Source organism: Amblyomma maculatum, chromosome 1 (assembly GCF_055883805.1).
Source record: "Amblyomma maculatum isolate TAMU_Amacu chromosome 1, ASM5588380v1, whole genome shotgun sequence".
Classification (NCBI taxonomy): domain Eukaryota; kingdom Metazoa; phylum Arthropoda; class Arachnida; order Ixodida; family Ixodidae; genus Amblyomma; species Amblyomma maculatum.
In genome coordinates this window covers 12,626,324-12,638,840 of record NC_139344.1, presented here as the reverse complement: position 1 = coordinate 12,638,840, position 12,517 = coordinate 12,626,324, and the positions used below count along the sequence as shown (strand labels likewise).

At 47.4% G+C, this 12,517-nt stretch overlaps 1 protein-coding gene across 2 annotated transcripts in view; it reads right to left on the bottom strand.

The window, feature by feature from the left end:
• LOC146201781 (uncharacterized) overlaps positions 1-12,517 on the bottom strand; it is a 95,686-nt gene that overhangs the window by 61,099 nt on the left and 22,070 nt on the right. For both annotated transcript variants that reach the window (XM_084583407.1, XM_084583400.1), the window contains one exon: positions 7,766-7,829. In XM_084583407.1, coding sequence (XP_084439533.1) covers positions 7,766-7,829 — 64 coding nt within the window. The remainder of the gene's footprint in view (positions 1-7,765; positions 7,830-12,517) is intronic.

Here is a 12,517-nt window from a genome sequence, read left to right as displayed (position 1 = left end):
AGGCACCCGTTGGGTCCCCGTTATTCCGAGAGCACTTCGCACCTGTATCCTGGCGGCTTTCCACGATGATGCTACAGCCAGTCACTTAGGCTTTCATAAAACTTACCACCGCGTGAAAACCCGTTTCTTCTGGCCAGGCCTCGCCTCAAGCGTGGCAAAATACGTCGCCTCTTGTCTGCCATGCCAGCGCCGCAAACGGCCGACTTCTCCTCCTGCTGGCCTACTACCGCCACTACCTTGCCCTGCTATTCCTTTCGCCGTTGTTGGCATAGACTTACACGGGCCACTTCCATTGTCCGCACGAGGTAATTGCTGGATCGTCACCGCCGTCGACCACCTACCACGCTACGTTGAGACCGCTGCCCTGCCTAATGGCTTAGCACATGAGGTCGCGACCTTCTTTTTGCAATCGCTCGTACTGCGCCATGAGGCCCCTCAAGTGCTTCTCAGCGATCGTGGTTGGACATTTCTGTCGACGCTTGTAGCCGAAGTTCTTGAGGCCTCAACCACACATCACAAATTGACCTCCAGCTATCACCCGCAGACCAATGGGTTGACTGAGCGGTTTCACCGCATGCTTTCTGACATGTTGTCTATGTACATCAACCAGGACCACCGAAACTGGGACGCAATACTTCCTTTTGTTACGTTCGCCTACAATACGGCTGTACAGCGGACCACAGGTTACACCCCGTTTTTCCTTGTTTACGGCCGTTCTCCCACTACCTTTCTTGATGCCTCTTTCCTTTCTACACATGCCAGTTCCTCATCCTCTCTTCCTGACCAGTTCCTTTCCCGAGTGGCCAAATCTCGCCGACTTGCTTGCGTCAACACGGAAGCTAGCCAGGAAGACCGCAAGTGCCGCTATGATGCAACCCATCGCCAAGTTTCGTTCCGTCCCGGCGACGAGGTGTTACTTTGGACCCCATTACACACTCCTGGCCTTTGTGACAAGTTCCAGCACCATTACATTGGTCCTTACACAGTTCTTGCAAAAACCTCCTCGGTCAACTATCGCGTCTCCCGTTTACCCTCCTCCGGACAGTTGTTACCGTGGCACTGAAGTTGTCCACGTTTCACGCATGAAGCCTTTTATTCAGTGCAATCCTGCGGACTAATGGCGGCCAGGCTGGCCGCTTTAACAGCGCGGGCGAAATAGTGTGAGCACTGTGTGGCGCTTCATCTTCCACACGACTGAACGTGCTCCTTCATCCTGCTCCCTCTTGTAGATACCCATCGTCGTTGCGGAGTATGGTTGGCTGAAGTGTGCGACCAAGGCTTCAGGTCTGCAATAAAACCTGATCCCCCAAGTCCGACCTTCGCGTTACCTTACAATATTTACAATTCTCAAGCAATTTTCTTTAGATTTCACTTTATCACCATTGCGCATCAAGCTGTGAATTTCAGTGTACAAAGGAGCTGCAGTTATATCCGCATTGTCCACGTTCCCAACGAAGTGTGGTTCTGCAACTGCGTCTGACTTCTGGTTGATGGTCGGCTTACTTTCGCGCAGTCGTAGTTTTTTTTTGAGGGACACTTTATCATTATTTTCGCTGTCCCACACATAAGCCACTTCATTGATGTACAACTTATCGAATGCCAGAGAACACCGTTCTTTTTTGTCGCGGTTTGCTTTCGTGCTTGCCCACACTTTCTTTCTGATGTCACCCACTTTTCTAAAAAAATCCTCACCAATTAAAAAATTTTTACCCTTCAATTATACCCTTTATTGAGTATCTCGACGCAATCGTGTGCGCGGCTGCGGGGGAAGCGAGACGGAGACGGCGGCGACTGGGATGCTCTTGTTCGGTGCAGGCATGCAGGGAAGAGCAATCGAATTCCATTGTGTTTAGCAATGAGATGAAGCAGCGGCAGCACGTTCTTTCGTGTGCTGGCCGTGGCCAGACTAAATGTTTTACCAGTTGAAAATAATTAAGTCAGACTAACACAAGCATATAACAGTAAGTCACGAGGCAGCGATTTGTTCAAAAGTTTTGGCTGCTCCTCTAATGTCACAAGGTATACTCTTGAGTTAAGGTATGCTTGATTGAGATTTACTCTTAGTTTTTGGACGCAAAGAGCGACGACAATAGCTCAACAATCAGTAACCTAACGCTACCCCCTATCCACTTTCGCGGCACACGTACACGGCCGAAGGAAACATTGGACAAGCGCCTTTTTATATGCGGGAGTACTTGTTGCTAAAACAAGCCAACTCTCATAATGTAGGCATAATACGCTTTTGATTGCATGCCTAATTACACCGCACGAGCTCATTGATTTCGACCTCCTCGGCAATCTCTAGACGAAGCCCAAAACAAGTCCGAGAATCTCTAAGGTCGCATATTATAGTGAAGGCTTCTCAAAGAAAAGAAAATATGTGAATAAAACATTTTTGCTGAAGAAAAAAAGAGCTCAGTGACCACCATCCACGACGTGCATGCAACAGCGCAGCCATCACCGCAAACAGCTGATGACATGCGACGTCAGCGTTGACGTGACGTCAGCGGCCAATGGTTGCCAGACCAGAAAGCAGATTCCGATATTATTAATAAAAAATAATTTTAAAACTATCTACTGCACGGAATGAGCTCAAATTTCGAGGATTTATAATTTAACGTGTGAGGCGTGAAATACATTAATCAGTTTATGCTCAGTTGTTAGCTGTCATGACCCCTTTAACCCTTTCACTGTCACGAACGTACCGGTACGTATTCGCGTTTCCTCCCCGCAGTGTCAATAACGTACCCGTACGTATTCTATCTTGCGTTCAAATCTTCGCGCCTCACCGTAAAGCTGCCGCGCTTGGACTTGCTCCGCCATCTGTTGAATCTTTCCACAAGCTGATATGCTCGCTCCGCGCCGATAAGACACATATATGGAAGAGTATGGTGCAACCGCGCCCGCCCGTTCTTTGCTCGTGGGAGGGGGCGTGGTTGCTCCGTGACACTACTCTCTCGAGCGAGCGATCCTTCGGCGCGCGCGTGCGTTTATGGGTTCAAAGTTTGTTCTGCCATCTGCGGCAGGTTTGGAGGTTTTTATTTTTATTCTTTGTCGCGCTTCCGCTACGGCGTGGCAAGTTCAGGGTCGCACGCGGTTGCCTCTCTCCGACTGACATATGACTAGATTGCTGCATTCGCTCTCTCCACGCGCCCTCGCTTGAGGACAGCTTGCCGTTAGCAGCAGCAGCACACGAGTGTTTTAGCCCCTTTCCATCTTTTTCTCTTTCGACTTCACTACGCGCCGTTTCTCTCCCTTGTGCTGGCCACTGAATGTGCGCCCTCCGCGCGCACTTACTTTCGGATGGCGGACCGCGCGGGACCTTCGACGGCTGACTGGAGCGATGGCTCTTCGGGTTCTGATTACCAGCCAAGCTCGGATTCGGACTCAGGATCCACCACACTCTGAAGAAGTATTGAGCGTGTTTTTTTTTTATTTTATCATATATCATTTATAGTCAGACTGATGATGATGATGTTTATTTAAACACCTGCAGAACACTGAAATGTGCAAATTGCATTGACTAATTTATTTGTATACCCATCATGATGCAAAATAAATCTTTATGCTCGTTCCCTGATATGCTCGTTCTCTGAAACCAAGCCGACACTGGGGGTGCGTCCCAGTCAGAAACAGCCGACAGTGAAAGGGTTAATGAGCAGCATATTTTGGCTACCTTTCGCACACCCTTTATTGTCCTATGTCTGTGCTGAAATATTTCTGAGCCCTGGTCAGTAAAGCGCTTTCAGGAAGAATCGGTAGCATTAAATGGAGTCTTTTTCCGCCTTTACCTTCTTTACTGTCTCCTGCCTGTGGCTCCTCACAGTATCCCTTTACCTACATTGGGGCTTCCTCAATTTTATTTAGAGGGAAGGCATAATCAGATATGAAACTACACTATAAACATTTCAGCCTTAGAAAGAAGGTTGCTAGCTGTCTTAATATAAAATCTCTGTAAAAATTCAGAACTGCTGCATCTTAAAACTGCAACCTTAAGGCACTATTTCTTCTCTTGCCTTGATAACTCCAGCTTGGACAGTGCTGCTGTGAGCCTTTCCTGTCCAATCTTCAGAAGGGTTTGTCCACTCAACGTATGTAAAACTTTTAGACTTGATGCCTTTTGAGAAAAGCAGCTCAGCATTGGTGCTCATATTCCTGGCCAGCCTGATCTCTTCCTGTACCTTTTCCTGATTTTGACCTCTTTTCTGGGTGCCCTTATCCTGTACATCAGGGTAATGTCGAGGTGCCTTTTTCCTTCAAGACCCGTGCTGATTGGAGGGAAAAGGGGAAGAATATTTTTGCCGGTCCTGGGTGGAGATTTTTTTTTCTCCTCTCGAGAGAGGCGCGCTGCTGGCGCTGCTCAGTCAAGCTGCATGATGCGCAGAGAGCGCCAATTCCGTGCATTCGCAATCTTTGCTTTCGTTTATTTCTTTTGGAGGTTTAGCGGGGTTGCTGGTTAATCAAAGCAACGCAGGGACATAGAGTCATGAGTCTGCTTCTTCGCAGTATGCTGCAGGGATTGTGCATTTGGTTTCCTCATTGTAATGAAGATGTCCAAGAGTACTTACTGACCGTATGCGGGGCTGCAAATATATTGAGTACCTGCACATGAGTTATTTGCCCACGGGCGCCCACATACTACATGCAGTTTTGTAGTGGAGGAAAAGAAATAACTGTCAGGACAGATAAATTTCTAAATGGCGCGTAAACGATGATCTTTGGAATTAAGCTGTGAAATTATACAAGATGTTCCACATAAGGTGTTGAACGCACAAAAGCGGCAAACAGAGTCCAGTGCACATGCACATAAACAGTAAAATCCTGCTACACTACTACTCAAGCCATCACAGCCCATATTTCACTCATAAAAGAAAGAAGAAGGAGGCAAGCGTGCATACTGCCCCAGCTGTGCTTTGCCGAAGGTAGTTCCAGTCACTCATTTGAAACTGCGCCGCCACCGTAGGCCAGCCTGCTCGCACATCATTTGCACGCACACACACACACACACACAAATTAAGCGAGTGCCCAGGGCAGCTTGAAGCCGTCACGCGTTTTAACATGCTTCGACCCTTTGACGGCCAGCCTGCCAGCCCCTCCTTTCACACTTTCCACGCATTGGACTTGATATCTTGCAGCCTCCTCTCACTCCCTCACAGTATATCGAAAAAAAAAACAAAAAAAAACAGCAGCAGACGCAGATGTGACGTAGACAAACGTCAATTTTGTAAAACGTGATCGTCCGCGTCCGCTCAGGACCTGCAAAAAAAAATATTCTTCCGCGTTGCACAATGTTGCCAGCAGATGTCAGTTTTCGTTTCACGACAGTTCTGATTTGCTTTCGGCAGAGTTATTGGCAACTTTTGGCGCAGGTGTGGCGCAGCGTAGGCAAAAAATCGATTTTGTAGCAGCATGTAGCAGGATTTCCGATTTGGCCCAGTTTGGCACAATTGGCGCAGCAGTTCCACCACTGAATGCTGCACCACAAAGTTGATGACATGTTCGTGGTCAAAACAAACAAAGAAAAAGAGCACCTTTTCCTTCTGCAACCTTAAGCAAAGAAATTTACAATAGAAACTAAAAAAAATGTAGCAAACATCAACACACTTTTTTCATTTTTGATGTAGGTGCATCATAACTGACACACATTCCAAAAACTGAGGATGATTTACATATTCTCTCTTGCAGTAATAAAGTTGACACAATGCACACACGCGGGCCCACACACAAACTGTTGCCTGTAATGTGAACTGTCCAGCTAATTATCAAGCTTACTTGCTAACTCACCAGCTATTTGCCTATTCTAACCCCCCTCCTCACCCCCCCCCCTTTTTAAAGATGGACAGAGACGTGTTTCAAGGCCCTTTTGCACTCATCAATGACACAAATTCACAACATAAAGCAGACTTGTAACTACCGTATAAACCGGAATATAAGTCGAGATTTTTTCTTAAAAAAAGCAAGCTAAGGTCGCCCCTCGTCTTATATAGCGGTCTTTAGCAGAATGTGAGTCACAGTCTGGCAACGTCTAGCGTGCCTGCACGCGAACGGACAGCCAAAGCCGTATCGACATCCAAACGTGGTTGCATCAGTTGGATTTTTGTTTTCAGTCACTGGCGTGTTAGTCTTCGCGTGTGCAGTTTCGTTCAACCACGTGCGTTAGCAATGAATAGCGGCACGCGGAGGCAGTTTACTGCGGCTTTCAAGAAGAAAGTTATAGAGTTCGCCGAAGCGAACGGCAACATGGCCGCTCAGCGCCAGTTTGGCGTCTCAGAAAAGAGCGTGCGGTATTGGCGCGGACAAAAAGGTGAGCTGTTCGCGTGCAAACCGAGCAAAATGTCCTTTCGTGGACGTCGTGCAGTGCACCCACAACTTGAGGACGCACTTGCGGATTTTGTGCGGCAGCTTCGTGCGCGCTCACTACCCGTGACTGTAGATTCAATTCGCTGCAAAGCTCTGGAGCTCGCGCGTGAAGCCGGACTACATCGAGAAGAGTTCAGCGCACCGAAGTCATGGGTGCGCCGTTTCATGAGGCGCAAGGGATTTTCCCTCCGCCGGCGCACATCAATATGCCAGAAGCTGCCGGAGGAGTTCGCCGATAAGCTCGTCAGCTTCCAGCGATTTGTAATTCGCCTTCGAGAAGAGCACGGCTACATGCTGGGACAAATTGCAAACGCCGACGAGACCCCAGTGTGGTTCGACATGCCTTCGTCTACAACGGTCAACGAACGCGGCGCCAAAGAGGTGAAACTTCTGTCGACAGGAAGTGAGCACTCGAGCTTCACTGTCATGCTTGCATGCACAGCTGATGGCAGAAAGCTGCCGCCTTTTGTAATTTTCAAAAGGAAGACTATGCCGAAGGAAGCTTTCCCGCCAGGTGTTGTGGTGCGCGTCAATGAAAAAGGCTACATGGACGAGGCCATGATGGTTGATTGGATCCGTGTGGTGTGGAATCGCCGGCCCGGTGCACTGCTGAGTCGTCGGAGCAAGCTGGTTCTGGACGCATTTCGCGGTCACCTGACCGAATCAGTAAAGCGTGCGCTCAGCGAAGCTAGGACGGACCTCGTTGTCATTCCTGGTGGAATGACGTCCACCCTTCAGCCACTCGACGTCGTACTCAACAAACCGTTTAAGGACAGAGTGCGGCAGGAATACAATGCGTGGATGTCCGGCGTCAATCCGAAAACGCCGACAGGTCGCCTGCGAAGGCCTCCGCTTGCGACCGTCTGCAGCTGGGTGTTGTCGGCCTGGTCTTTGCCGGATGCTATGGTGCAGAAAGCATTTAAGAAGTGCTGCTTAAGCAACAAGCTTGACGGAACTGAGGACGACGCACTGTGGGAGACGGCGAGCGACAAAGAGTTATCTTCCGACGACGCTGCTGAAATTTCGGAGTGAGACCGTAGCTCCGCTAATGCAGGGACGCAGCCGATGTTTTAAATAAATGCGTTTCGGCAATTTTTGGTTGTTTTCTTTTTTTTTCTTTTTTTCACTTCAAGGTAAGGGGGTCGACCTATATTCCCACTCGACTTATATTCCGGTTTATACGGTAGATCACGAACTCTATAATAATATTATGATTTCAAAACATAATGCTAGCCAATAATATCTCATTACAAAATTATTTCTCGAGCATACATCACAACAAGTCTGAAATAATGAATGACATGGGTGACTAACACGTTTCACAGTGTCAGGAAGTGACACTTTCTAATAGGAATTGGCTGCTAGAGCTGTGGCATCAATATGAGGCAAGAGCAGGTAAACTTACCAGTGTTTCCAATGTTAATGATCCTCACTATGTTCTTTAGCTCGGCAACAAGGTCGTCGAGTACCTACAAGATGGGTAATAAAGCATATTTGCATATATTGTAGCAGCATACAACTCAAAATACTAGTGTAAAAATCATGCGAGATCAGCGTGGCATTCGCTGCAAAAAAATAGCACTGGAAGGAGAGAACCGAACTAATACCAGCACAAGGCCATGCTGCCATAATCACTAACATAACGACCCCCCCTTTTTTTTCCTAAAAAGTCCCTGAAAACTTGAGAGGTTATTTATTATGCAGGCTCCCATATTTTGGCCTCACCTTCGCAGTGGAAGATGCCATTGTATTGTGCTATTTTAGTGGATTAAAATTCAGTCAAAAATATCCATGACACTGCAGTCATCAGATCTGATCAGAAGAACTTGCCCATCATGAGAACTGAAGGCATAGTTTGACAGCTAATGCATGTGGTGACGTGCGCAATAAGGACACATGTTCAAAGCATTTTTCAATCTTATTTTTATGAAAATATAAATAGATCTAAAATGTAAGCGAAAATTTGAAGGTAAATTGTGCAAGTGCAACTCTTTTGTGATCATCCCATAGGCCACAGAGTGCATATGATAACCTCTATGGTTTTGAACGCACAACCAAAACCCAAACTTCCAAATGTTGGGACACATTGCCCCATCGTAGAGATACTATCAGAGTTCGAAGCACAGTACCCTCAAACGTAAACTAAAGGCTTTCAGCTTGCAACAGGACGTGCTAAGAAATCTGTGCTAGTAGAGCGATTCCCCTGCTTCTGCCGAGGATTTTATTTTGACGGCAGCAGCAGCAAAAGGTTTGAAGACTTTGCGAGGTCGGATTTCCCCTCAGACGACGATTGAGGAGATGATTAGCATGGAAATTCTAATAGTGGTTAAAGGCAGGCATATTTTCAGTTTCTGCTCGCTCTTGAGCAGTCACGCACGCTGTGTGTTGCTGTTTTATCTCTACTTGGTAGGTTTTCAACAACCTATGACAATGATCAACTGCCGCCGATGCAGAAGTGGATAGTTTTTACTGAGACGGGAACATACTGTGTACCTTGGTGACAATAGGGGAAAAAAGAACCAAAAGTCAGCCACTGACTTCTTTTGTTTTTCTCAACTCTCATCGCCGAAACTACACTGGCAAACACTATTAAATGCATAGAGACATGCATTTTCAAAAAATGGACTCGTACTTGTTCGGAAAGATATTTGAAGGAAGGCACCCTCCGTGAAAGAAATGTTCAAGACGATGGGTCTAGTTAACATGCATGAGCATCATGAGGACGCTGCAACTGAAACTGGACCATAATGTGGGAAGTCTCTAAAGCGGCCTCCTGCTACCACAGATCACGCCACAAAGCCGCTTCCTAGCTTCGCTGGCACTCTTAATTGGCAGACTTGGATGATGCGAGTTAAGAGTAGAAAGGAAAGCCCTGGTTTGTGTGGCGGCTTCTCCAGCACATCGACCAAAGTTGAGCGAAGTTCCTACAGCCATACGAAGCCGGGGTTGAACATCTAGCTTTCAGAGAAGTGTTTCTTAAGCAGATACTCAATCTTCATGTCAAACCAGTTAGTACTCTACCACAGTCTGCAAAGTGTGATAGCTGTAATTGATAAAATGTTCAATAATCCAAAAACTTAGCTATGCCATTAGTGGAAAAAAGGCTGAGCTGAGAACAAATAGTTTCAGTACAGTCGAACCTCGTTATAACAAAGTATTACGGAGCACGAAACTGTTCATTATATCCAATATTTTTTATAAAAGTGCGCGCCCAAATTATTCTAAATAAGTTTGCTAATAAAACGAAACAAAATGTCCACTAATATAGAAAGCACAAAGGTGCAAAAATGCACAATTTTTCAATTAAAAGCTTTGCATCAGCATGAGATCTCGCTTTTCCTTGCTTGTTGGAGAACAAAAATGAATAGTCAAACCTCGATATAACGAACACGCATATAACAAATTATTGAATATATCGAACCCTTCCGAAATATTTTTGTCAAACATGTATTTTTAACTTCCCATAGCGAATGCGGTTCGGCATAAAACGGATATTACGAACTTCGCGACGCCAAGCACTACCTCACTTTATTAGCAGGAGGTAGGCTTCGTTGCACTACATGTGTGTTGTGCAGTGCAGCAAACATTCAGGACTACCTCGCAAGCGCTGACAGCGCCACAGATGCCACGACGGCATTGGGAGTTGACAGCCAAAAAAATTCATGGCCTCTGAGATCACCTCCGCACGCCTGTTTGTATGCACAGAGGTGATCTCGGAGGCCATGAGAAATTGTTCGCATCTCACAATCGCTGACAGCGCCGCTTCAGCAGCGGCGCGATCAAATGTTGCTTTTGCCTTTTTGGTTTTTGCGCGTTTTTTCGTTTTAGTGTTAGCAGCAGCGTTGCGGCGTGGCCGTCGTAGCGTTCGGCGGAGGCTGCCGTCGGTCGTCATGTCGAGTGTGGTGCACGGGTGTGCGTAGTGCTGTGATGGCGGTGAACGTGAAAAAAAGAGCAGCACTGACATCAAAGACCAAGCTCAAGATAAAATCAGGGCCTTCAAGGCAGTTTACAAGAGGAGACCGACAGTCTTCTCGCGAAGCTTCTTATGAAGCAGGACTTGAAGATCAACTTGCTGGGAGCATTAAAGCGGCATGGGACAACGTGAAAGGCGAAACGATTGCCAGCTGCTTTCGGCACGCAGGTTTTGTTCCAGCAGAGCCCGTGCATCAAGTGACGATAGGGACGATTCCGACGAAACAGAGCTCCGCGAGCTCGATTTTTCGCGTTTTGTTGGTGACATGCCCGCAACAATGACTGTAGAGGACTTTGTAGGCGAAGACGACATCGCGGCGACCACGGCTGTACTGACGGACGGCAAAATCGATGTGGAAGTTTCTGAACATCCCGCAGATGAAGCTCACGCTGACACTGAAGATGATGAGAACATTCCGACTTCACAAGAAGCGCTTGCTGCATTGGATTTACTGCGCCGCCACTGCAGTGCTATTGAGAGCAGTGGGTTTGCCCTTGTTGAATGTTTGCAAACTGTGGAACAGGGCGTGATACGGAACGCGATCAACACAAAAAAGCAGGCCGCGATAACACAGTTCTTTGCACGTAAACAAATGGACGTGACCCGAGTCGGCACCCTCCGAGTTGCTGTGCCTTCTCCGATTGAATTTTGCTGCTCTTGCATGTATTTTCTACGAAATTTTATATTACGAATTATGTATAGAGCGAACTATTTTCCAATTTTTTAACTGTTCGTTAAAACGAGGTTTCACTGAACTAAGAAAGGATGTTGCCTCTGCGCACAATTTTCACGACGGAGCCAACAATCTCTCGGGGAGCGTAGCGCGCGCATGTGTCGGCCCCAGTGGCGAGGCACGGCAGAGGTTCCCGCCATGACGAGGCAATGGTGATGACATTCCAGTCAGATGCCTGTCAGCCGTTGCATGGCCGGACTCGAGCTGCGGCGGTGGCGACGACGCTCGAGTCCGGCTTGGCCGTTTATAACTTCAGAGAACACCCGGAGGCCATGGGCTGTTCTAGTATTTGTCTCCGCCACTAGATGACGCGGAACGCGAATGCGCGGGTGATTTAAACGCACTTCGGCGGCAGCATTCGACTTCGGCCGTGACTGTTCATGACCTCCGAGATCGCGTGCGGAGGTGTGATCTCGGAGGCCATAAACCGTTGGTGGTAATTTTTTTTTTTGTGCCGCTAAAACTGAAGTGAGAACAAAGTGCTTGCATACCGAATTTACTTTTGGACTCAAAACAGCTGTCCTGTTTTGGGATAAAGCTTCAACAGAGGGGTTAAATGACAGAAGAGCTACCTGCCACAAATGACAGAGAAAAAAAAGGGGAGAAATCTATCTTGCAGGGAAGAAGACGGAGAGATGAAGGACTCTGATATAGGTAACGAAAGACGTGGATATATAACGGTCTTTAATGCGTTATTTTTTTTTTTTTTACTCCTAAAGGGGCATTCACACAAGAGAGAAACCCACCCCTCTGGACGGCGATGTGAAAACGAGCCGCCTTTGGGCCCCTGAACCGGTTTCCCGGGGACCCCTCGTGGGTGGGGGGCTTTTTGTAGGCTAGCACAAAACCTCCGCCAGGAGGAGGGATGCCCGCGGCCTTTTCTTCGCTCTCCTGGCGACTTCGCGGGTTGCACTCTGCGAGAAGCGCGTTGTAGTAGCTGGTTGTGGTGTGGTGGGGTGCTCCTATGCTGTCACAGACCTTATTGCGGCGTCCCAAAAAACATTCTTTAGCATTTTGACTAGGTGAAGGGTGCCCACTATGTCGTTCGCTATGTCGGTCGTGATGCGGAGTGCAGTAAAGCAATCTTGAGTATGTTTGTGTGAAAGGTCATAGTGAAGTGCATGGTCGTATGCACCCTGTTTGTGGGACGAATAATTAGTTACATAGTGTTCGTAGTAAATTAAAATAAAACGGTTGGCATCCAATGTCGCCTCAAGCAATCTTCCAACAGCCATGAAAATTTTAATCGACAGTGGTTTCTTTCAACCATTTTTCCCATACAGCCTTCGCGTCTACAATGCGATAACCAAGCATAATCGTTGGAATACCTGTCGCACAAAAACTCATAGCGCAAATTATTGCTAACATGCCGTCACATGTGCACACTGATGCATACTTCATAACTTATCGTCAGGTCAGCGACTTTATAGAGACCGGACAGCTGAACGGGT